This window comes from Sylvia atricapilla, chromosome 12, assembly GCF_009819655.1.
Source record: "Sylvia atricapilla isolate bSylAtr1 chromosome 12, bSylAtr1.pri, whole genome shotgun sequence".
In the NCBI taxonomy this organism is placed as follows: domain Eukaryota; kingdom Metazoa; phylum Chordata; class Aves; order Passeriformes; family Sylviidae; genus Sylvia; species Sylvia atricapilla.
In genome coordinates this window covers 1,110,649-1,135,081 of record NC_089151.1, presented here as the reverse complement: position 1 = coordinate 1,135,081, position 24,433 = coordinate 1,110,649, and the positions used below count along the sequence as shown (strand labels likewise).

Below are 24,433 nucleotides of genomic sequence, written 5' to 3'. Positions count from 1 at the left end.
TATGGGTGCTTGAGCGTGGTGACCAGCAAGAGAAGCAACTTGTCCCCTCAGGCTTTCTCTAACAGCAGGAACAAGACTAAGTTCAGTCATTCCTGATCATCAGTTGGGTCTGCTGTACTCTGGGATAGAAGCAGGATGTTCTCAGCTTTCACACAAACGTTTTTTTGTGCTGCTTCCAAAGGCCCAGCAGCCCCTTCTCACAGGGACACTACAACCCAAGGGATGGGTCACCTGTGGTTCCACCCCTTGGGGACAGGACTCACCTCTCTCTGCTGAATGGAAGAGAAGTGGCCAGGATGTGCTCCTCTTTTCCAGGCACTGCAGGATCTCCAGGGACCATTCCAGTGATGTCTGAAAATCCACTCCTTCCTGGGTGTCAGAAAGGAGAGCTCTCGTTTCCCTTGGGCTGTGGTTGCATCAAAGCAGAAAGAAACCCCCACAAGAGACTGCACGTGAAGTGCTCTGCTAAAGGACCTGAGGAATTTACCCCAAGTCTTTCCCCTCACCTGGGAGCCTGGATTCCCCCAGGGGAATTGGGCACCTGAGCAAGGCAGTGTCCTCCTCACCAAACCAGCCCTCACAGGGCTCTGCTGAGAGAGGGGAAAGCTGCACCGTGGAATGGTTTGGGTTGGAAGGGACCTTAAAGATCATCCGATTCCACCCCTCTGTCATGGGCAGGGACAACTCCCACTAGACCAGGTTGCTCCAAGTCCCATCCAACCTGGCTTAACCAACAGACCACTGCACATCCTGCACCCACCCCACTGGAGCAGCTTCTGTCCCCTCTAACCTTTCTAGTGACAACACGTCTTGGGATTATTGTGGGGTTTCTTTTTCATTACTCATTTCACATGAATTAACCTCCCAGCTCTGTCTGTTCAAGATGCTTCTCTCCTCCCTGGCTCTTCCCCCAGACTCTCCCACAGGCAGACTGAGACCAAATGGTTATTTTTGCCCTGAATGTGCTCCCTGATCCCATCTGTGAGGTGACTCCCCAAATGGCTGCACTTCAAAGCTGAGGTGACAGAAAGGGACAGAAACAAGCCTTCACAGGCAGCAGGATGCTCAGGGCAGGCAGCTGCTGGAAGCAGCCTGTCATCTTTGCTCCTTCACTAAATAGCATTAAACCATTTGGAAACTCATCTCCCTCCTTCCTGGGCAGCCTTTCTCCCATGAAGTACCACATTCCAGCCTGAGGAACAACATCATCTGACAGATGTGAGATGCTACACAAAAGCTGAGTCAGATACCAGGTTCCTGCACTACCTGGGAGGGGTAAAGTCTGAACAGGAAACTGAAAATAGTAAATCATCCAGGAGGAGAAATAAAAGTAGTGAAAGGAGAGATAACGTCAGTGAGAGGAAAACACAGGTTTAATCTGATGGGAACAGAAGGGCTTTCAGCAGGCTTGTCTGGGGTGTTGCTGATCCCTTCCTCCTGGCAGAACAAGCTCCCAGCCTTCCCAGTGCTGCTACAAAGCATTTTTGGGCAGCAAACCAAACTGATGAGACACATCCAGTGTCATGAGAATTCCCTCAGGGCTGGACTCACCTTTGGTGCTATTCTAGCTGAGATGAGATCCAGGAGAGAGAAGAACAGCAGAGCAACAAGGAGCTGCAAGGAAAAGAGGCTGCCTGTTAGTTGTGCCTGTAGTGGTGACTTGGAACTTGGCCTTTCCAGTCAGGGAATATGAACATTTCACCAGGTACATTCCCAGACTGGTCCTGGATGAACCACAGAGTGTTTCACCTGCTGGGACCCCAGTTACCCCCAGCCCTCCCACAGTGCTCACTCCCCCTGGTACCCTCCAGGAATTTTGAGGTGAAAGGTGCAGCTATTCCCCGTGTGCCAAGTGTACTCAGTGACACCAGACTGGCAGCTTTGGCTCCAGACAAACAGTGGAGGAGTCAATCCCACAGGAAGAGGAGCTGCTGCCTGGAGCAATAAAACCTCCAGAGTAAACACGAGGCCCAGGTTCCTCTTCAGCACTGTCACCTGTGAGCCTCTGGCACAGGGACACTCCCCATGCTGAGCCCTGACCCTGGCTCTTCCCTGGAAAATCAACAGCCAGAACTGGCAGGCAGCAGCCCAGTTTCCTCCTCAGCAGAGCCCTCCAGAGAATTCCCTTTGCACTGAGGTGACAGGCAGAGCCATTTCCTGGACCAGACTTGGGAAAACCCTCAGGAAATCTGTCTCTGGGAATCCCAGCACAACTTCCCAGAGCCCTTAAAACGCCTGCCCTGCTGTCTCACAAACTTCCTGCGTCTCCTTAACTTCCCAGCCGAGTTGCCCAAGCTAAAATCCACAAGGACTGCTGTTGGAGGGACAGGGAATCCTGGCATGCCACAGATCCAGCTCTCTGTCTCTGCAGGGCTCTCTCCAGCTTCAGTTCATAAAGCAGCTGTGGAACAGCCCTCCCAGACTTCACAGGAGCCAGAGTCTGAGGTAAAATTTAAGCTTGAAACCACTTTGCCTTCAGGATAAGAATTTAGCAACTGGCAATTTACAGCCACTTTTTTATCAACTATCCACCAGAAAGATTTCCCAACAGGGATTACCAGGGATGCAGCACTATCTCAGGACAGCTTCTGTCAGTTAAAGACCTCCCATTCCTGGTTTTCAGGTGTAGGGAAGAGCAGACACATCAAATGCACCCAGCCTTGCCTGCTCTGTGTCAGTCCCCAGCCTCTGCAGTGCCTCTCTCCCTCGTCCTCGTGGTGATTGCTGCAGGATGGCACCGTGGAGAAAGGCAGCTGAGAGCCAGGGGGGCTCAGAGACAGGGAAAACTGCCCCTGAACATAGGAACCTGGAAACAGGACAAACATGTCATGGGTCTGCAGGTAAAAAAAGGGAAAGTGCTGCTGCAAATGAGGAGGAAATGGGGATTTGGACAAAGGTACAAGTTTGTGACTGGGACAAAAAAAAAAAAAAATCATTCTCTTAATTTTGTTTTCCCTGTAGTTGGATGCTACATGGAGACAGTCGTAAAAAAACCAAATCTAGAAGCAGACAGAAGCATTCTCAAATGTCTTTTATCAGCAGTTGGACAGGCAGTAACTCTATACTCCAGGAGCATGTGATTATCACCTGCCATAACCTGCAAGGAGATTCTTACATAAATTCCCAGCTTCTGGAGAAAAGCTGCAGGGCACTGACAGTGTAAGGAGAGGTAAAGAAGGAAGCAAGCAGCTGGTGAGCAGCTTCAGGAGCCCAGATTCCCCAAATCCAGGGAGCAAAGGGTGTGGCATGACTGGAATGACTCAACACCGTGCTAAGGCTTTGCCTAACCAGGACTCTGCATTCCAGCCTCCTTTGCAGAAATTCCCTTTTCCTTATGGGGAAGCACTCTGACCCACATTACACACGGGGCCAGGTTCAATCATTATCACGACCCACTTGGAGTTCAAGCCCTACAGAGGAGTCTGTCTAGAGCAATCCTTCAAAGCCTCAGCCCAGGTGAGCATTCCACCCTCCCTGCTGCATCCCTCACACACACCTGGTACTTGAGCCATGCCAGCCCCTCAGTCTGTCCAGTTCTTCTGCAAGTGGAGCCCCAAAGAGTCTCTCCCACTGAGAGCAAAGGACTGGCTCCAGCCTTGGCCACCAAAGCTGGGGACAAAGATGGAAACCAGCAGCATTAGTAGTGGGGCGGTTGGTTGCAGGCAGATACAGCCAGGTTCTCAGAGAAAGGGTTTTTTCCTCTCTCCTTAGTGAAAAAAGCCCAAGTTTACATGCACACATCAGAAATGGGAGAAATTTCCCATCCTGGGAATGCAGAGGGTCAGTTGTGACCGTGCTCACACCATGGTGCCCTGGGACTCCTCAGTCAGAATGAAAAAACTGTTCCACAAGGAAAGGCCATACTCAACACATGCACCAAAACGTGTATCCCTGTGTAAAACTGCACACAAGGAGTTACACCCAGGAGAGACACAAAACCTGGGATTTTGGAGCATTTTGGTTGCTTGTGATGTAACAACCAGCCCACCCAGTGCATCAGAGACCAGGACAACCCCCCCAGCTCCCCACTCTGACACAGCCCCTGTGGCAACACCCCAAGGAGCTGGGATCAGTGACACCGAGGGCTCAGAAACCCCCTGCAGTTTTCCCAAAGCTTTAAGAGTTTCTGTGGGATGTTACACACTTGGACAGTGTTTAACACAAGCTCTCTGAGCTGCTGCTGGATTTCTCCCAGAACCAGAACACCAAAATGAGATCAGTCACCGCTGCAGAGAGGAGCACCACGGGACACTTGGTTTGACACGTGGCCAGAGCCTCGTTGACCCCTTCTGCTGCATCCTCACACTCCAGGCTGGCATTCAGCAGGCCCTGGAAGAGCACAAATGACAGGATGGCTCCACACATCCCTCTCTGCTGCTCCAAGTCCCTCGCTGAGCGTGTGTAAAATAATCAGAGAGAACTGTAGGGGTCAGCACGGCTCAGCAAAAGAAACGTGTACCAACAGCTCCTTCCCCCACCAGCTTTGCTGCATTGTGTTAAAATTCACCTCCACCACTAGTTCCTCCTGCTGCTCCCCCTCGTTTTCCTGATTCCTGCTCTTCTCGGAATTACATCAGGAGTTGTCAAAAGGAGGGTACAAAGGGGACACCTCGTGTGTCAGGAGCAAAGCTCTGAGCAGGGACAGTGAGGAGGAGGGATAAAGCAGCCTTACCCTGAAGAAGTGAGCTGTGATGTCGTAGGAGAGCGCATAGCCTCTGGAAGAGACATTCTTCTGCAGGAAAACACGGAGAGGGAAACAAAATCATCATTGCTGCCCTTTGGAAGAGGATTTCCTGAGAGCACTTTGGGTGTCTGGCACACCGGGGCTCAGACAGCACAGAACCACCCTGTGAATGCTGAGCACCAGCTCAGATGGCAGCAACGTGGTTTCTGTGCAAAGCACTCCCACGGAGCTGAGCTGCACAGCCCCTGCACCCACGAGCCCAGGGTGGCAGCAGCAGATGGATTAACAGCCTTGGGGTGAACAGAGGTTTCTGGCTGTGCCCAATATGACAGCACAGAAGGGCCTGGAAAGGCCAGTCGGGAGGAATAAATAGAAATCAGCTCTCCTCGGAGCACAAAGCAGTGTCCTGAGGGACCTGCAAGGCAAATGACCTCCCAGAAAGCTGCAGGGATGTCCCTGGATGTTTCTCAGGAGGATGAGGAGGATCTCCCTCTGCAGCAAAACAGTTCAAGGCCCTGGCATGACAGAGGGATTGGAGAAGGGCTCGTGCTCAGCCCCTTCCAGGCCCCCACAGAAATGCTGGAGATTTGTTTGTAACCCACTCCACCAAACAAAGTGACTCCCAAGGATTTGCTCTTAATAGTGCAAAATGCCACCACAAATTCAAATGAATGAAACCCAAAGGTCACAGAAACTTGGAATGATTTGGGTTGGAAAGGACCATGGGCAGGAACACCTTCCACACACCAGGTTGCTCCAAACCTGGCCTTGAACATGTCCAGGGATTGGGCAGCCACACCTTTCCTGGGTAGTTTGGATGCGACCTCCTTCCCTAAATTCAAATTTAAGGTCTTTATCTCGAGCATTTACCAATGAGCAATCACCCTTTGGCTCACAACACCTACCAGCTCAGAGTTCACAAAACAAAAGAAGCTGTCACAGTCCAGCACTGTTCTGTTCCCTTTCCAACACGTGCTGATCAGGGTGGATGCAGGGAGCCCGACCAGAATCCTTAGGGAGGGAAGAATGAAAATTGAGATTATTGCCAGGGAGAGAACCAGCCTCCCCATGAAGAGGTGTCACATCCATGGCAGAGGTGACTGGAAGAGGGCACATGGAAGCACAGCTAATTCCAGGGGGTGCCAGGGAATAAGCACCCCTTGCACAGCTGTCCCCATGATGTGCAGTGTCACTGTCACTTGCTGTGGAATCCGAGGGGAGGCTGCTGCACACACCAGCCTGCCCTGAGCACCAGTGTTGCTGGAGGCATTCCCAGCTGCTCAGGCCTGCACTTACCTTCTGTGCCCCAGCAGCTCCTGCTGCCTCCACAGCTGCTCCCCCAGAGCAGATCCCTGCTGGCTGCCTCTCAGTCTTCCCTGGAGGATCTCAAGCAGGAAGTGTCTCTGGGCAGCTGAGCAGCCAGGGAGCAGCTTTGGCCTGTACCTCAGCTCCAGCACCAGCTCCTGGACAGAGTGAAACCAGTGAGGGCCACACACCAGCCTGCCCTCCAACCCTCTTTGTTTTTCTGAAGCAAGCAGAGATCAACAGGAAAAACCCCTCTCAATCCCCACAGCTCAGCTCACAGCTGAGAGCCGAGTGGAGCCTTGCCAACAGTGAGGAATGAGGGAATACTTTGGTCAAGTTCAAGGACTGAACATCCACCTCAGAGTCTGAAATCACCTGCAGCCTGCAGAGAATCTCGGGACTGACTGACATCTTCGACTGGCCACAGCCACCCTGGTCCAGCCTGAAATTAGGGGACACATGAGGTAACTCACCCAGGGGAAAGCACAGTTCAAACGGAGCCAGATGCTTTAGATGAACACAGAGCTCAAACACTGCGCTTTAAATAAGCTGTAGCTGAGGCAGCAGCTCTCCTCAAACCACCCTCCTCATTTTCCAGCTCCAGCCACTCCCCCGGGCCATTGGTGCTTGTCTGGCCACACAAACCCGAGTTCAAAGTCAACTTTCAAAGGCCAGCCAGACGAGGGCCTCTCTGTGGCTGCAGCCCCAGACCTCTGCCACCCAAAGCAGGATGCTTATGCACAGCCTGGTGAATCACACAGGGCCACCTCCCAGCTCCCCCTTCCAGCCACTCCAGGAGGAAATGGCTTCCCCAGCCTCACGGATGGGACAAGCTCCCAGTGCACAGCCTCAGGGCCAGCACCAGGAAGGGATGCCATGGCCCAGAATACCTCTGTGAGGAGTCCAGGAGGGCATTGATGATGACCCCACACGCCTTCTCCAGGTCTCCATCACAGCCACCAGCAGCAGAAGGTGCGGGAAGGTACCTCTGATAGATGGCCCAGTAATGGAAATCCTGTCTGCAGTGTGGAAAAGGAGGGGATGGGAAATCTGTTGGAACGGTGCCCTCCCCTTGATGTAAAGGGAAGCTGACACATCAAGAGTGATGAGTGATGTGTGCTCAGATAAAAGCACCGTGTAAGAACAGACATAAGGAGTCCTCCAGCAGACCCCACCCAGCTCTGGTTTCCAGAAACAGGGAGGGTTTGTGACAAGGGACTTGGAAGGGCTGCACTTACAGAACCACGGGATGGTTTGGGCTGGAAATGACCTTAAAGGCCAGCCAATCCCACCCCCTGCCACGAGAAGGGACACTTTCCACCAGACCAGGCTGCTCCAAGCCCTGTCCAACCTGGCGTGCCCACACCTCATTCCAGCAGTGCTTGAACTCAGGACAAACCACAGCTGGCAACAGGCATTTGTATCCTGCAGCAACTGTTTATTTACTTCCTGACTTTCCGTGCTTTCCCCTAGTTTTGGTGGGAGACTCTTGGATTATTCCCTTTCCAAAAAGCCCCTTGGGCCTCACCTCTCTGAAGCAGAGAGAATGTCCTTGTCAGGGCACACTTCCAGCTCCATCAGCAGCCACTCTCTGAAAGATAACTGGGAAATGCCAGGATTTAGGAGCAGGGAAGAACAGCAAGGAAAAGAGCTTGTGCAGAACAGCCACCTGCTGCCCAGCATAAAACCCACTTTCACTTCATCTCCAGACAAAATCCCACGTGGATTAAGAGACATGAAAGAAGAGACATCGACCCAAGCAAGTTCCTGTGCTGTTTCCTCTTATAAAAAGAAATATTCAAGCTAAAACCCTTCTGGCTTTCAAAAATTCATGGCAATCCCATAAGGCCTGTCTCACACACACCCACCCCTTTGACATTTCCAACCACACTCATCACCTCCAAGCCCAGATACCAGGATGAAGGTGTGTTATTAGAAATAAAGGTAAAATGAGCCAAGCCCCTCAGTCAGACAGGCTGTGTGAGCATCAAAGAGAGGTTTATAACACAGGAGTGTTCCAGCCCTGGACACTGAGCCAGCCAAGCACCAGGAGTCATTCTAGGAACACCACAAACTCCTCTGCACAAAGACAAACTGGTTTGAGAGGAAGTAGGTTAAAAAAAAAAAAAAAGAGTCTGTCAAATCAGAGACTTTGCAAGGGTGGTACAAAGGGAAGAGCTGAGATGGTTTGAGCCAGGCAACCCAAGGTGCACAGGTGGCTCAGGGGAACACTGGCATTTAGACAAAGCACCAGAAAAGCCAGGATTTCCAGCTATTTGCCTCTCCATCACTTCACAGAGAGCACAGCAGGGAGCCAGGGTGATGGACAGGCCTTTGCTCTGCAGTTCCTGAGCTTCTACAGCTTGCCAAGCCCCCTGCTTTTCCAAGAAGTAGGACACAAAAGTTTTAGCTTTAGTTTTCTTCCTACCTTATCATCCCCATCAAATTACATCGAGCACACATCCCAGCCCACAGCTGTCAGACAACTTTGCAGGTGTTTAGTTCTTACTTTCAGGCATTAAGTTCCTACAAGATGCTTTTGATCACCCAAAAGGAAATCACAAAGGGCAGATCTAAAAAAGTGAGAATTAGAGGGTGAATTTGGGTGATGGAAAAGATTTCTACCTGGAATGTTTCTTCCTTCAAGAGCTCCTGGAAGCCTGCTTGCCTCCATAAGCACAGGCTGGCTCTCCTGTAGTTCAGAGAGGACAGGGAACTCCAGCTCAGGGCAGTTGTGGCCTCCTCACACAGGACTCCCCGAGCTTCCAAGCTCAGCCGTGGCACGAGGAACTGCAGCTGGAATAAAACCACCACATCCTGCATGAGAATGTCACAGAAGCGGGCCCAGAGCCACCTCTGCTTGTGTGGAACTGCCCAACAGGCACAGGCACCAAGAGGGGAGGGCACAGAGATGTATTTCTACGCTGTTTTCTTGGTGTTAAGTGATATAGAGATGTATTTTTCTACGCTGTTTTCTTGGTGTTAAGTGACACAGAGATGTATTTTTCTATGCTGTTTTCTTGGTGTTAAGTGCTATTTGCACATGGACTTGCAGCAGGAAACTGAGCTGAGACTGAACCTTTCCATAGATAAGGCCAAAACCTTTTCCCTTTTTTACCTTTTTAATCAGGCCAGGAGGAGTCAAGGCACAAAAATCTTCCCGAGAGCAGGATGAAAACTTGCACATCAGATAAGCTGCTGCTGCAGTGCAAAACCTGAGAGAGGAAAGGAAGGAACTCCATTGTCTGGATGGTTCAGCCACCTCCACGAGCTCTGGGAATCCTCCACAGGAGCATTCCCAGCATCCCAAAAAACTGGGGGAGTAGGGAGGGGGTGGGTGCCCCGTCTCACCTCAAGCAGAAGGCAAAGGACTCTTCTGTCCTGCACACAAGCAAGGAGCTCCAGAACTCTGAAACAGAAAGGGCCTTTCCAGGAACAGGCTGAGAAACCCCAAAATTGGCTTCCACTCCAGGAATTAAAGCTCTGCATTCACTTAAGTGGATCACAAAAGCTGCCAGTCCCAAAATATGAGCAGCACCGAGGGAAGGACCCTGGAAGGTAAAATAAGGGAAGAGCAGGAAAGAGATTTTTGGTAATTGTGTAACATTTTATTTGTAATATCCTTACTGTATGTATCATTGTAACACTTTGCTATTTAATATTTGATACTGTGAGAGTTCACTTGTATTATTGCAACATTTTGTACCAAAACACCTTTGTGAGGGGGAAAAAACCCTCAGGCTTAGCTTAGGAGCAGAACAGTTTCTGCTCACCAGCACTGCAGCAACAATTGAGCAGGTGAGACACAGCCCACAGCAGAACTGGAGGTTTCTGTAAGGCAGCAACTTGAAATAACTCACTGTAAATTCTGGTTTTTTTGGATTTTCAATGCATCTTAGCTTCTCTGATGGCTAATTTAGTCCATCAGCCTCTTATTTTCAATATCACAGAGTAGAGGAAGCAAACCAAGGAATTATTTAATAACAGAACCATGCACTGCTGCAGCCCAGATAGGAGTGTCTTAATTTTATTTTTAAATTTTTACAACTGAATTATTCAACGTGGAAGCTTAGGAATGAAGCATTCCACCATTTTTCTTTTGTCTCTTTCCTAAACTTGCCTTTTTTTAGCTTCTGTTAAAATGTCTCAGAATGCATTAACCTTCCACAAGTAATATTTCTGTCGGGAGAAATTCTCCTCACATTCCCGAGGGCAACTTCCTACTCTTTGACCAAAACAGGGTATTTTTGGGAAGCCTGGAGGGCAGTGAAGTCCCTCCACAGAGCAGCCCAGACATGCCCATGCCCCCCAGCTCAGGAAATGGAGTAGGATGGCCTTCAGCAGCACAGGATTCCAGCTGGAAAAACTGACCTGATGATAAAGAAGCTGGCAGAGCCTGCCCAGGAGTGCAGGCAGGAGATTCCTGTGTCCACACATCATCTTCACCACCAAGGAGAGGCACGGGCCCTGCCTGCAGAAGGTGAAACCACAGGCTCATTAATCCCCAGCACAGGAGTAGGTAATTAAAGATGTTTAAACACCCCGGAGCTGACCCATGCCTTGTCTGTAAACACAGCACAATTATCATTCCATTCACAGGCTCAAAGGAAGGGGCACTTTTGGGGTACCCGAGCAGAGAACAGACACTGCCCCACACAATGGATGGCATCTCAAATACTTGTTGTCATCTCAGAAGGCCAAAGTGGCCTCTGAGGTGACAATAAGGACAAGGGGAGCTACCTGGGGCACGGGGTAAACAGGGGCAGAGCAATAAAAGGGATCAAAAAAACAAAGCAAGAAGGAAATGCTATGACAAGGTGCTGCTGTAAAAGCAGGGGCAGGGAGGGATTTCCCACCCAGATCACAGAAAATAAAACCATCCTCAGAGGAGATCAGCTGGGAGCTGTGTTTAGACACCATTTCCTGAGACTCCTGTTTGTCCCAGCGACTTTTCAATCAGGTTTTTCACAGTGATTCATGTGCTCCAGGGCAGAGCAGTGCAAGAGAGGGAAGGATGCCCTGGCTGCCAAGGAGAGCACCAGGGCAGCTGGGATCCCAGCCAGCTCCTCAGCACGGCGTCCTTGTTGCCCAACAAAGTGATTTTTCCACTGACACGTTGCCCATGATGTTTTTACAGGCTCTGCTACATCGAGGAGGAGCTGAGCACCAGCAGTGCTCCCAGGGGCAGGGCAGTGCTGCCTCTCCTCCTCAGCCAGGCCAGAAGCCATCCCAGCCCTTGCCAAGGGGAAGGAATTCCAGGACAAAAGGGGTTGGTTTTTTTTTTTTTTCCTGCCATCCCCCACCATGCTGGGCTGAGACACTGTTTGTGAGGGGTGTTTAATCCCTGCCACAGAGCACAAAGCAGAGCCAAAGGCCACTTTGCTGAAGGGATCTGTAACAACAGAGGAGAAACACATTTTATTTACTCGTGTACATTCTCTCTTGGAGTGCAGCCACTTCACCTGCAGCTGCCAGCCTGGCACACGGGGTATGAACACCCAAAGTGCCTCCTCAGCCCTGCACAAGCGCTGGAATTCTAGTTATCACCCACTTTTGGTGCTCCTACTCTTCGACTCCCATCTTACCTGTCAGGAGGGTTAAAAGAGGAAGCAGCTAGCAGGGTTTGGCAGAATGATGTCAGCAGAAGATCAACAACCTGAAATAAAAAGCACCAGGAACAAACCTGGAATCAAACCCACACTGCTAACTCCTGCTTGTCAGGCTGGATACCTAAACCTAGTTTTCTGCTTTGTGTATATTACATTTCCTGACATTAAAACAAGGAAACAAATTGGTTAATGAGATTCACTACAAGTTCTACAGATCCAGCGTCACCAAGGATGGAAATTTAAACCCACAACAGCCCAGGAATGACCCCAGCACACAACAAACACCTAGACAAGGCTGTTGAGAAAAGCCTTGCTCAGCACAGGACTCCTCTGCTAGAAAATATCTCCAGATCCCTTCATCCAGCAACTTCCAGGTGGTTAAAACACAGGGCTAGTCAGTGCAGGGCAGGAGAAGGGAGACAAAAAGAGAAGTGTATTTCCTGCTCTGGGCAGACAAAGCAGCCTTTCACACCTTCCATGCAGATGCATTTTTCTCTGCCCAGCCCCGCTGCTCCTGAGCCCACGGCAGATGGAACTCACCCTCTGGTGGCACGGTGCCAGCCTGGGGGCAGGGACAGCCACTGGGACTGGGGAATCCAAAGGAGCAGCTTCATTCTCCTGGCTGCTGTCACCCAGGGCACGGCGGAGTCTGTCCGAAACCACGGCAGCCTGAGCTGCCACATCTGTGGGAGGGGACAGGACAGGGACACCAGGACAGCAGGGGTGAAACATGTACAACCCCCCATAGCAGCAAGAACAAGCGAGATATAAACTAATCAGAGTCAAAAGTATGTTAGTAAAAGCTTTAATAAGCAGAAAATGTTGGCTGGGACACAGTGGATCGGCATCAGCAGCATTATTTTTTTTTTTTTTCAGTATTATTACCAACACACCTCAGTCAGGAGCAGTTTTCACACCAGAGAGGAAAATGCTTTCCAAAGGGGGCCCGAGTCAGCAGGTGAGCCCCAGGAGTGAGGCAGCAGAGATTGGTGTGATTATCACCAAGATAAGCCCCAAATTAAGCATGGGAATACATCAAGACATTAAAATGTACATATTCATAGCTGAAAGGATTATCAGCTCTGAGGGATTACCAGCTTCAGGTAGCAGTGGCAGTAACTCCTGCTGTGCCTTTGGCCAGCACCAGCCACACTTTGTTCAGGCAGCTTTTGGGACAGACAAAGAGAAGCAGCTCTCTCATACCTTCCCACTGAGCCTGGTCCACAACCAGAGTCCTGAGCTCAGCCAGTTCAGCCTTCAGCTGCTCAAAAGGCTCTTTGGAATGGCTGGGCTCTTCTTTGGAGTCACCTAGACAAGGAGCAGAGGAAATGCATTCAGCAATCTCTGCCTGCACTTTCTGTAGAAGCAGAATTTACTTTTCCTGAAGTTCTAACAAAACCCCAAACTGTCAGTCTGCCAAACACAGAGCTTTGTTTTTACACTCAGAATGTGCTATTGAATTAATAATTTATGGGTTTATGCCTAGTTGCAAAAAGGAATTCAGTTTTTAAAGATGAGAGGCAAAAAAAAAAAAAAAAGTTCTGTTTTCAGAGTTTTCTTCCCACTTCATTTAGCTCTGCCCCTCCCAGAAACATTTGCTGTCCTCAAGACTGGAGCCAGGCTCAGAATGCAGAGACAGACATTTCAGCCTGGATACATCCTCAGCTTCTCCAGACGTCCCATGTTACTCTGGCTTTTTGTTTAAGAGAAGTAATAAAAGGAAATTCCTTTTACCACTAGAAAGAGGTGCCACCAGAGACTGCCACAGCCCCAAATCCCCCTCCAAGAGTTTTCCTTAGACAGGAACAGCTTCTTGTACAGGAATAAACCACCCAGGAGCAAGAAGAGCAAACAACAAAGGCTGACAGTGATACTGGTTGCAAACACGCTGTAAAATAAGGTGTTGGGAGCCCAGTGAGTGTGCAAGAGTGAGCACTGACAGCCAGGATTTGGGGCTGCCCAGTGCTCAATCCTGCCCCCAATCCCGGCTGTGTGCCGAGCCCAGGGAACAGGATCAGAGCCAGGGGACAGCATCAGAGTGCAGGGGACAGGAGGGGACACGGCTGAGGCTGCTCAGGAGGGTGACACAGTGCCACTAGAGGTCAGTGGCAGCGCAGGGACCCCGCAGGATGCTGCGGCTCCATCCTGGCCCGCAGGGATCCCATCCCACGGTTGCCAGGCCAACCCTGCAGCCAGCCCAGGCTGCTGCACATCTGCGGTGCCCGGGGACTCCTCTGCCACGCCTCTCCAGCCACAGCATCTCCACAAAGCTCCAAAGACCCGCAGCAGGGCTTGGCCACAGATTTATCTCCATAAGCCTGAATCTGTAACTTAGCTCCATCACACTCTGGGAACCATCTCTGCACCCCAGCCCGACCTTTTTATTTGGTGTAAACCACTGGAAGATGTGTTTGAAACACCCACGTGCTTGACAGAGAGACAGCAGACTCATTAAACACTCTCATTAGATATCCCTAATCCTACCCCAGCAAAGCTGCAGCCATGGGACCCGAAATCACCTCCCACCCAAACACTATAAAGCAGGAGCTGCAATCCCTTTCCCAGCCCCTCCTGCTCCCCCCCAGATTTCCCTAAATCCCCTCTTAAAAGGGGATGCCAGGAGTTCAGACAGCACAAGTGTCATTGCACAGGGGATCAGCCCAGCAGGCTCCCAGCCCTGAGCAGCTCAGGCTGCTGATTCATGGAAAGGTCTCGGAGGTGGAATTCAGCCAGCTCAGGCTCAGGAATCATCTGCATCCTCAGCACAGCACAAAGCTCCCAGGGACTGCAAAAATCCCACCCAAGCAGGGCTGGCAGAAAAAGCCATTGCAGGAGTAAGAATTTAACACCTCGGAACAACATAAAGGATGTAACACTTATTTATATGGATTAAATACCTACTCAGGCATAAATCTTCGGAAATTTTCAATTCAGGAGGGCAGCAATTGAAAAATTAACATTTCATATTGATCCATAAGTAAATGTGGTATTTTTTTTACCTTGTAGCACCTTCTCTTTCATAGCATGACAGGCTTGCAGGTATGTGGAGTACAAGTTTGAAGGTATTTTATCAGCTCTGTGAAAAAGAAGAGATTTATTATCCTGCATAACCACAAACTGCAGCTTTATTAAATGAGCACCAACAACAGCCCTTCTGTGAAATGTAATTAGAGGGACTCTGAAGCATAAAGAGCATCTGAAGCATCTTTTAAAGCATCTGACACGAGGGGCAGAGATTTCTACCCAAGGCTTTCACAGCAAGCACTGCACACATGTAGCACACACAAACTCAACATTGTATGTGTTACTAATTTATATTTTAATGCCTATTTCACATCTAGTTGATGGCTAAGATCCCATAAGAGTGTGAGCTGTGAGATGCAGCACTCACAGATGTAAAACATGAACGTGCTGAGACCAAGGTGTGACCTCTGCTAAGAGCACGTCCCATGAGGCTCCCCAGGACTCAGCTGCTCCTCTTACAACTTTAATTTCACTAAATGATCCAGTCTCTAATTTTAGAGCCAGACTGGAATGACAAGGCAGGACCAAGCACCTCATTTGCAGGCAGTGTTGCAAACATTCTTCCTTCATGAGAGGTTACAGAGGAACTACTGGATGTAAAGTGAAGCTGTTGCTGCAGTGCAGAAAAGCACTTTTAAACATGCATGGGGGGCAAGCTCGAGTCCTGAGAGGAGCTGTGTCCTCCTGGGACATCATCCTGGTGCCCCTTGAGCATCATCAGACATCTAAGTCTCATCTTTCACTCCCCCCTTATCCCCTCCCAAAGAGCCTTTTAAAGAGGGAACGCATATTCCTGAATAAATTTTTACATTCAGCTGTATCCTTCAAGATTTGCATAAAAATGTACCTGGCCTGGAGCCAGAGGGACTCCTAAATAACGATTTCCCAGTGGCCAGAGGACCAACAACTACACAGATAAGCTCCTCCATGCCACAGAGCTGGGCCACCAAGCCCTGCCAAAAGATTGGTTGTAACCAGGGTCTCAAAGCCTCTGATAATCTGATATCAAATGTCCCAAATAGAAAGCCCAGCAGCACAGAAAAACAGCTCTGGATACCTCTTCAAGGATTCTATAAAAGCCATGCATCCATCTGGGGTTTTAGGGAGCTGCAAGAGAGGGAAAGGCAGGTCAGGGGCAAATAATCTGTGTACAAACACACAGCTAAAGGGAGGGGCAGAGAAAAAAGCCAAATACTGACCACACGGGGCCTGAGCAAAGCTGGAAGGAACCAGGAAGTGTAATATGGTCGTCTGAAAATGCTGTGAAAATAAAGAGAGCAAAGTATTAACGATGCCAAAGGTCCAAAGTGCCATCTCCACACCTCAGGAGTTCATTTGGCTCCTGCAAATACAAAATGTTCAGGGTAACACGAGTAACCACGGACAAACCAGGTTCAGATTGGCCAATGGTTTTTCATTTCTTTCATTTTGCTTTTCATTGTAATGATTTTTGGACTTCTTTTGCACAAGGGAATGTGCCTTTTCACTCTCCCCACAAATATTCTTTATTAAGATGACTCCTCAGGAAGTGGGAAGAACTTCCCCAAAGCTCCCTTGCTCACATCCTCAATTTTTCTTGTTTCCTTCTTTTGATTCAGACTTGGCTTCTACTATTATTGTTATTATTAATATATTAATATTAATATATTAATATTTTCAGCCCAGGAGGAGCTGAAAAGCACACAGTACCTGGCTTCTATCACAGAGGTTGGGATCTTCCTCGTGTTTTCAAATATCTGCAGGGCCTTTTCAACGTCACGGAGTGCCTGGGCCTGGGGCTGCCACACATGAGAAGTGAGAGAGAGTTTTAATGATAAACTTACCTTTTCTCTTCTGATTTTGCTTTATTGTGATTCTGTTTTAGTTGTACGTGTGGAATTAAGACACATCATCTCCACTTCCAGCCTGTGCCTGCAGGCAGAGGCACTGACACCCCGAGTTTCTCTTCTTTGAGTTGTGAGACACCTCAAGCTGCAACAAGTTTCTCAACTGACAACCAGATCAGGCTTGGAAAAATTAAATTAAATCTTTGCTTGTGCCTGTGAGTTCATCACAGGACTGGGTTTCTCATATTATGTTCAGCTTCCCTGCCTCCAGCCTGTATTTCATGTAATAATCTGAAGGCTCTTCCTCTGATCAAAATGTAGGAAGGAATAATAAAGACAAACACTTCCTTATAAATTACTGTGGTCACCCAAAATTTATCATGAACCACAGAGTGAAACTGCAGAGTGTAGATTCCATCCCCAAACCTCCTTTGAACATCCACACTTTGGTCCCACACCACGGAGGTGGAGTGCTCCACCAAAAAAGTCAAAATAGCTATAAAATGTGAATCTAATTTTCATGAAAACTGAGCAGATCCTGTATTTATGGCCCCTAAAACCTCTGGCTTAAAGCTGGAGACTTGGCAGCACACTCAGCTTTGGGAGGGCAGGGAAGTTGATAACCTCAGTGCTTTTCCAGAGGAAGAGGGATGTGGCTGATGAGAAAACTGGGAGACAGGAGAGCAATACCTGCACAGCCTCATCAGTGGCAGAGAGGTCTTCATAGAGCCCCATGTCTTCTATGGCCACCTGTGTGAGGGAAGAGGTGCAGGTGAAAGAAAGAATTCCCATCCAGAAAGAACTCTCCTCAAAAGAGACAATCCTTTCAGACCTTGAGGTCGGCCAGTCTGGTTTTAGCCAGAGTGATGTACTCCAGGAGCAGGGACCGGTGTTTTGTGGGCACAAAAGGTGGGTACATGATGTGCACCTGAAAGGTGAAAATCACAGCAAGATTTGCCACTGTTACAGCACATCCAGGTAAAATTCTAGCTAATTAATCCTGACTAATGTTTACCTCAATTATTCCCCAAAGAAGGCATTATTGCCTGGTTAAGGATCAATCATTTTCATGGCAGCTGACATAATTTTTCCCAACGACAAACAAACAAAATCGGTGAAGCGCTTAAACTTAATTCCATGGAAGGAATTCTCCCCATCAATAAAATAACCCTGTCCTTCCTTTATTTCAGGAAGAAAAGGGTGTGAATAATGAACCAGAAGTAATCCAATTACTATAACAACATTTGTAATGAGCTGAACCTACTGAAAGGCACATGGACAGTCACTCTGGGGCAGTTCTGGACCTGAAACCATCTGTCAGCCCCTCCTCACCTTCAGGTAAGGTGCAGCTTCAAAGGGCACCAGCTCTGACAGGAACTCAAAGAGGAAGACCAGAGATTTCTTACAGCTCCCGTGGTGGCCACCAGCATTCCCAAAGGAAGACTAAAACAGGGGAAAAAAGGCAGTTACAGCCCTTCAGTGTGGAGAGGATCCTCCTCCAAGCAGTGCCATAACTGAGGACACCAACCCCAAACATCTCATTTCTGTCAGCAGAATCTTTCTGGATAAAAGTCTCTGGAGAAAGATTATAGAATCATGGAACTGTTCGGGTGGGAGAGACCTTAAAGACCACATAGATCCAATCTCCTGCTATGGCCAGGGACACCTTCCACCAGTCCAGAGTGCTCCAAGCCCCAGTGTCCAACCTGGCCTGGGACAATTCCAGGGATCCAGGGGCAGCCACAGCTTCTCTATGCACTTTGTGCAGGGTTTGCCCACCCTCACAGGGAAGGATTCCTTCCCAATATCTCATCCATCCCTGCCCTCTGGCAGTGGGAAGCCATTCCCTGGGTCCTGTCCCTCCATCCCTTGTCCCTCTCTGGCTCTCCTGGAGCCCCTTCAGGCTCTGGAAGGGCTCTGAGCTCTCCCTGGAGCCTTCTCCAGTGAGCTCCCCCAGCTCTCCCAGCCTGGCTCCAGAGCAGAGCAGCTCCCTTGGATCATGGTGACTTACAGAAGTCTCTAAGGACGTTTACTGCCATGAGAACATTTAAACAAGGCAACTTTGAGATGCACCGAAAGATTGAGATTCATGAGGGAACCACGAATCTGCAGGTTTCTACACAGGTTTATCTGGGCATTCTAAGGAAAACAACCAGTCTGAGACTACAGAGAACACAACCAGTTTACCTCCTGATACCTCGTGGACGCTCTAGCAGCCAAAGCTGAGCTTAGATTTGCAAACTCATACAAAGGAATTTCCAGGTTGAATTTACCTGGAGATTTGCATCCCTAAAATACCCACCTGTTTACAGTTAAAAGCAACAACCAATTATCTGTAAGGTCAAACACAGCAATTACAGCTGCATGCAAACCTCCAGGAAACAGGAATGCTTCCTCTGCCATAACCCCCAACTTATGCAATAACAACAGAGCTGCTTATCAAGATACTGAAATCCATCCAAGATGATGATAATAACAGGAATTACATGTCTGCATTCCTAGCAAATAACTAGAACAGGCCAGGTGGACCTAAAAAGATGAAAGGAAGGAAAATGGGGAAAGCCAAACAAATTTATTCTTTGCAGACACAAAGGCAGTAATAAATATTCAGTCATTCCTAATATCAATACAATCACTTGTACTTTTCTTTTTTTATTCCCCTTTCTCATTCCTGGTTATCCTGTCTGGAACAAGGCTTTCTCCACGCAGCAGAACATTCCTTATGCACGGGTGGCCTCACACAATTAAAACAAAGCTCATCACCCAGGCTTTAAGACTTTGAGACCAAGCTCACCACACTTGAAGACTGAGTCAGGCCTCACTTAGTCTTACCTTAAACCACTCAGAGTAAGGCATGAAGACAGCAGGGCCCTCCAGAGCAGCCTGCCGAGCGATCAGGAGTGCAGTGATCATATTTTCCATGTCATAATTCCCAAAGGCCTTTAGCAGGAGATGGCTCAGTAGATCTAGGAACATAAAACAATAACCTCACACTTTGCTCCTGACAACAGTGCCGTATTTTCTGCTGTAAATGAAGACAAATATCTGTGATAAAACATAAGGCAGGACACATATTGCAGCCTGGAGAACCTCTGGGGTCTGATTTTATTTTTTTTATGCACTTTCAATTGTCAAACACACTTGGATTCCCTGCAAGGAGTCCAGCACTGGGATAATTAGTAAGGAATTCTCACAAACGAGCTCTGCTAGCAAAGGTGAGCTACACCAATTAGTAATGAAGGTAATTATCAAACAACCACCCTGGGCTGTACACAAAGTTTGGGAAGTGGCAGGCACAGGGCCTGGCATTCACATCACCCTGGAAGTGGAAAGTCTGAGTGGAAAAGGAGATGTGCTGCTGCTCTTTTCCATGCAGGAACCCCAGGCAGCCCCGTGGATGGCTCCCCACCCCAGCAGCAGGGGCACACACCAGGCTGGCAGTGCCCACCTACCCTTGAAGAGCTGCTCAGCCTCAGCCTGGCACACCACCAGCGTGGACACACAGGACAGGATGTGCTGCCAGTTCACCTCGTGGGTCTCCAGGACCTGCTGCAGCTGGCAGATGGATTCCTTCACACTGAATGCCACCAAGAGCTGCAGGAGGGATGGAAATTCCTGTGAGCTTGGACATACAGCCACAAGAAAGAGGGGAATCCAGACAAGACTGACAGGCTTTTCTGTGACTTTTTCAAGCTATCCTGCAGCTTTTGATCAGCTTCCCAGGCCCAAACATCAGCCTGGACTGGAACCAGCTCCAGCTACAATAAACAGTAAAATTCTTGACTCCAATTCTTTCAGAACCTAGGTCATATTCTGTACCAGTGAAAATTCACATCTCCAATCAGCATCTTTGTTCTCATTAAGTGCTTTGCACTAGCAAAAACCATTGTAGTTCTTCTCCCTTCATGCTTCCTCCTCTCAGAGTTTCTGGAAATTGGTTTGGATTCTGCAACTGGATAATGTTGCACTAATTTCCAATAATTTGATTTCAGGTATCTCAGTGGATATAAATCCAACATAATAAAGTTTTCTGAGTGACAGCATGCAGATGTACCTTGCGATACAGAGCTGTGAGCAGGGGAGAAGTCCTGGTAAAGCTCCACTCCTTCTGCATCTGGATGGCATCAGACACTGCACCCACAAACAGAAAGGTTTTAAAACACATCCAAAACACATAAGTTTCCTTTGTGCAGCCATGAAAAACTGGAATTCTGTATCCCCTTTGTCTTTGGAACATGGGCTGTGGCACAAGGACTGGACCATTCCAGTATGGCACTGTCACCCCAGAGCTGTTTTCATGATCACACACGTGTAGGCTGACATGGCACATGCACAGAGAACCAGCAAGGAATCAGCTTTTCCCTCATTAACCTCTTTCATCTGGGAGCCAGCAATGACACAGCTCTCCCACACAACAGACAAGCAGCTCCAGACCACAGCTAGGGGGATTTTACAATAGATTTTGTATTTCAAACATATTTCTTTCTAAAAACATCAAGCTTCACAATTACTGATTTGGGATTAGAACCAAAATTTTCTCCTGAGCTATGATCCTCAGATGACTTTGCCTGATTTGCCATCCTGCTTCTACTGATTCCAGGAAGGAACTAAGAAGCCTGGAGGCTGCTCTGGCTCTTGGTCCTCCAGGCTGGGCCCCACTCAGTGTGGGACAGAGCTCTGGACACACCTGGAGACACCAGGAGACACCTATCCCTGCCCATTCCCACCTTTCAGCACGGGGTTGTAGGTGAGGACCTCGGTCAGGGTGTGTCTGAAAAACTGCCTCAAGGAATCCGGGTGAGCCACACTTCCATAAAGTGACACATTGAACACATTCAGCCTGCAGAGGACAAGGAAATACCAGGAACAATAGCTGCCAGGTGATCAGCCAGGTGCTGATTAAATATGATCAGCCAGGTACTAATCAATTATGATCCACCGGCTGCTGATGTAATAGGAACAAGCAGGTGCAGCTTAGGGTGAATGACTGATTTTTATTTTACATCTACATTCTTCTCAAATTGCCACAAATATATGCTTTTTGTATGTATTAAAAAAACCCACAACAACTCATGGTTACTCAAAACTACGTAGCCATCAGATTTACAAGTGTGACTCTAAGGGGTATCCCTGCACGAGGCTGAGGGTGACATGTACAAAGCAGTTAAATAAAACAAATTTGGAAGCAGAAATCGGAGATAATTTCATTTTCCAGGTGCTTCTGCTCAGAAGCAGTGAGAAAACTCGATGGGGAATTTCTGGCATGACAAGAGGGAGGTCCAGGGTTGGCTCCAGCACTGCCAGAACCCACTTTTCCACCTGGCCCTTATCTTTTTTACAAGCACTTTTGTCTACACATATTTTATTAGAGGAGAATACCAGGCACAAGTAGCACTGGGAGGGATGTGGGGTATGTAAATAAGGAAAAAGCACCCCACAACATTCCTCCTATTTCAGTAAGAAGTGCAACAGTGGGTAAAAGCCTCCTCCTGACACTGTTTGGAAGGTTTCTTACCAGAACCTCACAGCTTGCACCATGGAAACGTCCTCCTGCTTCTCTTTACCAACAGCATCCAGCACCCCTGGACCCCAAAACACACAAAAACCCAGTGAGAAAAGAACTGTGACACTAAACCCCACATGGGAACTAACAGGAATGAGCAATTGGTGCCCCTTCATAAAGGTGACCTCGCTAGGGAAACGTGCAGAAGCCACTCAGCAGCTAAATTCTTCCCAGATTTTTTCCAAAGTGACACAGAGACTCAGAAACTATTACCACTGACCTTGAACCAATTTAAAAACATTCCAAAGAACGTGCTGATAACGAAGCCATCTAAAAATGCATACAAATGGGTATTTCATTTCCAAACCCAGCCCTAATGCACTGTGATCATGGTGAAGCCTGTCTGGAGGCAGGGCTTTGTACAAACTGAATTATCCACCCCGCAAAACACGGTCCTAACAACGAGCAGCCTGGGGGAGGGCCAGGCGTTTGTAACGTGGCATTTGCAGATCAGGAATTCCTTCAAAAGCTCGATCTGCCCCCAAAACGACGGGGAGAGATCAAACAGGTTGGCAGCTTGCGCAGCGCCGTTGTCTTGACGATCAGCCCACAGACTGGGAAACCCTTTGCTTTGCAGTCTGCTGCTGCAGCACTTCTGCTTTGTGCCACCCCGCCTTGAAAACCTTCCTCTCTCAACTGTTAAAGGAGCTTGCTTTGTGTATTCATTTCGCTAAGGGGAAAAAAAAAAAATAAAACCCTGAAAAGAAAATTTACTGAGCAGGGGCAGCGAAGCAAGGACCAGACATCCCTCACATGCCACCACAGCTTTAGGATGTAACACTCTCCTCTCCTGCTGAGGAATACTCTAAGGTTAAGTAGGGGAGAATAAAGCAAAGGAGATAAACTCAGCTTATCTTCAGGCACAGCAGTTCAACACTGCCAAATCATCACAGTGAGCACACTGCTCCCGTGCTACTCCCAGCCTGTCCTTCTCCTCCTCTCAAGGTCTGCAGTAATAGGGAATTCTTTCACATTAAATATCCTAATGTTCTCCGAAGATTAATGAAGTGAAACCCCCCCCCTCCCCAAAGGTGACCCAAAAGTATGGACTAATAAAATGCCTTATATAAAGCTCCTGAAATGAGTTTTGCAGCATTCAGGCTGTGAGTGTGGCAGCGCAGGCTGCGCAAACGGGGAAGGGCAAATGAAGAGCAGGATGCAGGCTCCTGTCTGCCTGCCAACAGCTTGCTCCTCCTCCTCCAAAATCCCCACTCCTCTCTCGAGAAGGGTTGGTTTGCAACCGTTAAAGGGCCACCTGAGATGAGATTCATACGTATTAAATAATAAAGCAGCTTCTCTTGCAGCTTTCCCTTTTTTAGAAGAACTCACAAGGTCCGTGAGGCATTTCTGTGTATACAGACAGTGCTCCCTGGGAGACCTGGGGCAAGGGATGGGGCTGGCAGTGCCCACAGGGATGGAGGGGAGGTGGTGTGGCCTGGGCTGGGGTCACCTTACAGCAGGCAGAGAGCAGCAGCAGCCTCTGCAGCAGCAGGGAAACATGCCAGCGAAGAAAGCAGGGAAGCGCCGTCACTAAGGAGACAGGAGTGACAGCAGCTGCACAGTCAGGTGACACCAACCAGGGGTGTGGGACACAGGAGGGGTGTAAGGAACGTGACAACAGCAGGTACAGCATCTCCCCGTGAGGCTCAGCTGTGACACAGGACAGAAATAACCCCCGTGTGAGTGTGTTTAGTCTCTCTGCGTCAGGATTTGCTGGTAAATCAGGCGCTGCCGCCTTGAGCCCTGAGCAGTGGCACCAGGGCAGCTCAGGCCAGGGCAGGCACGTTGCAGTTCATGAACATTGGTGTTTAAAGACTACACACCTACACCAGATGTCTTTGCTCAGCACAAAAATAGAGGTTTCAGAAAACATTAGCCTGCAAATCCAAACGGTGAGTCAGCAAAATGGCTCATACCGCTGTCAATTTAAAGTTTAATTTACTAGGCAGAAAAGAAAACCTCAGCAGCAAAACTGAGCCTGGCCTAACCTCTGTGCTCCACCTGCTTCCAAGAAAACCTGTTAAAAATCAGGAAATTGGGTTAGGTATCTGTATGATGTTACAGCTGGGAGCAGAAAAAAAAAAGTAGCAAGAAATTATTTGCAGTGTCTGGAGACACTTTAGGAGAACCACAGAGAAAGCAGAGGCAAATAAAATCAGTGACATAAACATTATGCACAACAGCACAGACAAAGCAGCCAGGCAAAGGATTTCTCCTTGGGGATTCAGCAGTGAGCAAGGAATAGAAGTCTTGGAAACAGCAGAGGCTGCACAAAGCTGGGATCACAGCAGTACTTACATGCCAGCATTCTCTGTAAGACAGCACTGCAGATCTGTTCAAAATCAACAAATTAAGGGATTTAGAGTTTTAAAGAGCTGCAGTTCAATGCAGCTCAAAGAGTTTTGTCCCTCTTAAAGCTTCA

At 48.7% G+C, this 24,433-nt stretch overlaps 1 protein-coding gene across 1 annotated transcript in view; it reads right to left on the bottom strand.

Annotated features, from left to right (window-relative positions):
• The window catches only part of FANCA (FA complementation group A), a 32,140-nt gene that overhangs the window by 1,922 nt on the left and 5,785 nt on the right, over positions 1–24,433 (bottom strand). The window contains exons 9-39 of the mRNA XM_066327318.1: positions 24,310–24,343; positions 21,964–22,030; positions 21,176–21,288; positions 20,503–20,579; positions 19,901–20,042; positions 19,281–19,414; positions 17,781–17,891; positions 17,281–17,376; positions 17,139–17,198; positions 16,312–16,400; positions 15,822–15,882; positions 15,680–15,729; positions 14,598–14,674; positions 12,802–12,906; positions 12,139–12,281; positions 11,575–11,645; positions 10,361–10,460; positions 9,341–9,540; positions 9,108–9,204; positions 8,615–8,785; positions 7,518–7,591; positions 6,880–7,008; positions 6,365–6,431; positions 5,981–6,147; positions 5,590–5,695; positions 4,673–4,732; positions 4,225–4,329; positions 3,497–3,609; positions 2,665–2,806; positions 1,552–1,614; positions 264–369 (exon numbers count right to left, since the gene is read on the bottom strand). Coding sequence (XP_066183415.1) covers positions 264–369; positions 1,552–1,614; positions 2,665–2,806; positions 3,497–3,609; positions 4,225–4,329; positions 4,673–4,732; positions 5,590–5,695; positions 5,981–6,147; positions 6,365–6,431; positions 6,880–7,008; positions 7,518–7,591; positions 8,615–8,785; positions 9,108–9,204; positions 9,341–9,540; positions 10,361–10,460; positions 11,575–11,645; positions 12,139–12,281; positions 12,802–12,906; positions 14,598–14,674; positions 15,680–15,729; positions 15,822–15,882; positions 16,312–16,400; positions 17,139–17,198; positions 17,281–17,376; positions 17,781–17,891; positions 19,281–19,414; positions 19,901–20,042; positions 20,503–20,579; positions 21,176–21,288; positions 21,964–22,030; positions 24,310–24,343 — 3,130 coding nt within the window. The remainder of the gene's footprint in view (positions 1–263; positions 370–1,551; positions 1,615–2,664; positions 2,807–3,496; positions 3,610–4,224; positions 4,330–4,672; positions 4,733–5,589; positions 5,696–5,980; positions 6,148–6,364; positions 6,432–6,879; positions 7,009–7,517; positions 7,592–8,614; positions 8,786–9,107; positions 9,205–9,340; positions 9,541–10,360; positions 10,461–11,574; positions 11,646–12,138; positions 12,282–12,801; positions 12,907–14,597; positions 14,675–15,679; positions 15,730–15,821; positions 15,883–16,311; positions 16,401–17,138; positions 17,199–17,280; positions 17,377–17,780; positions 17,892–19,280; positions 19,415–19,900; positions 20,043–20,502; positions 20,580–21,175; positions 21,289–21,963; positions 22,031–24,309; positions 24,344–24,433) is intronic.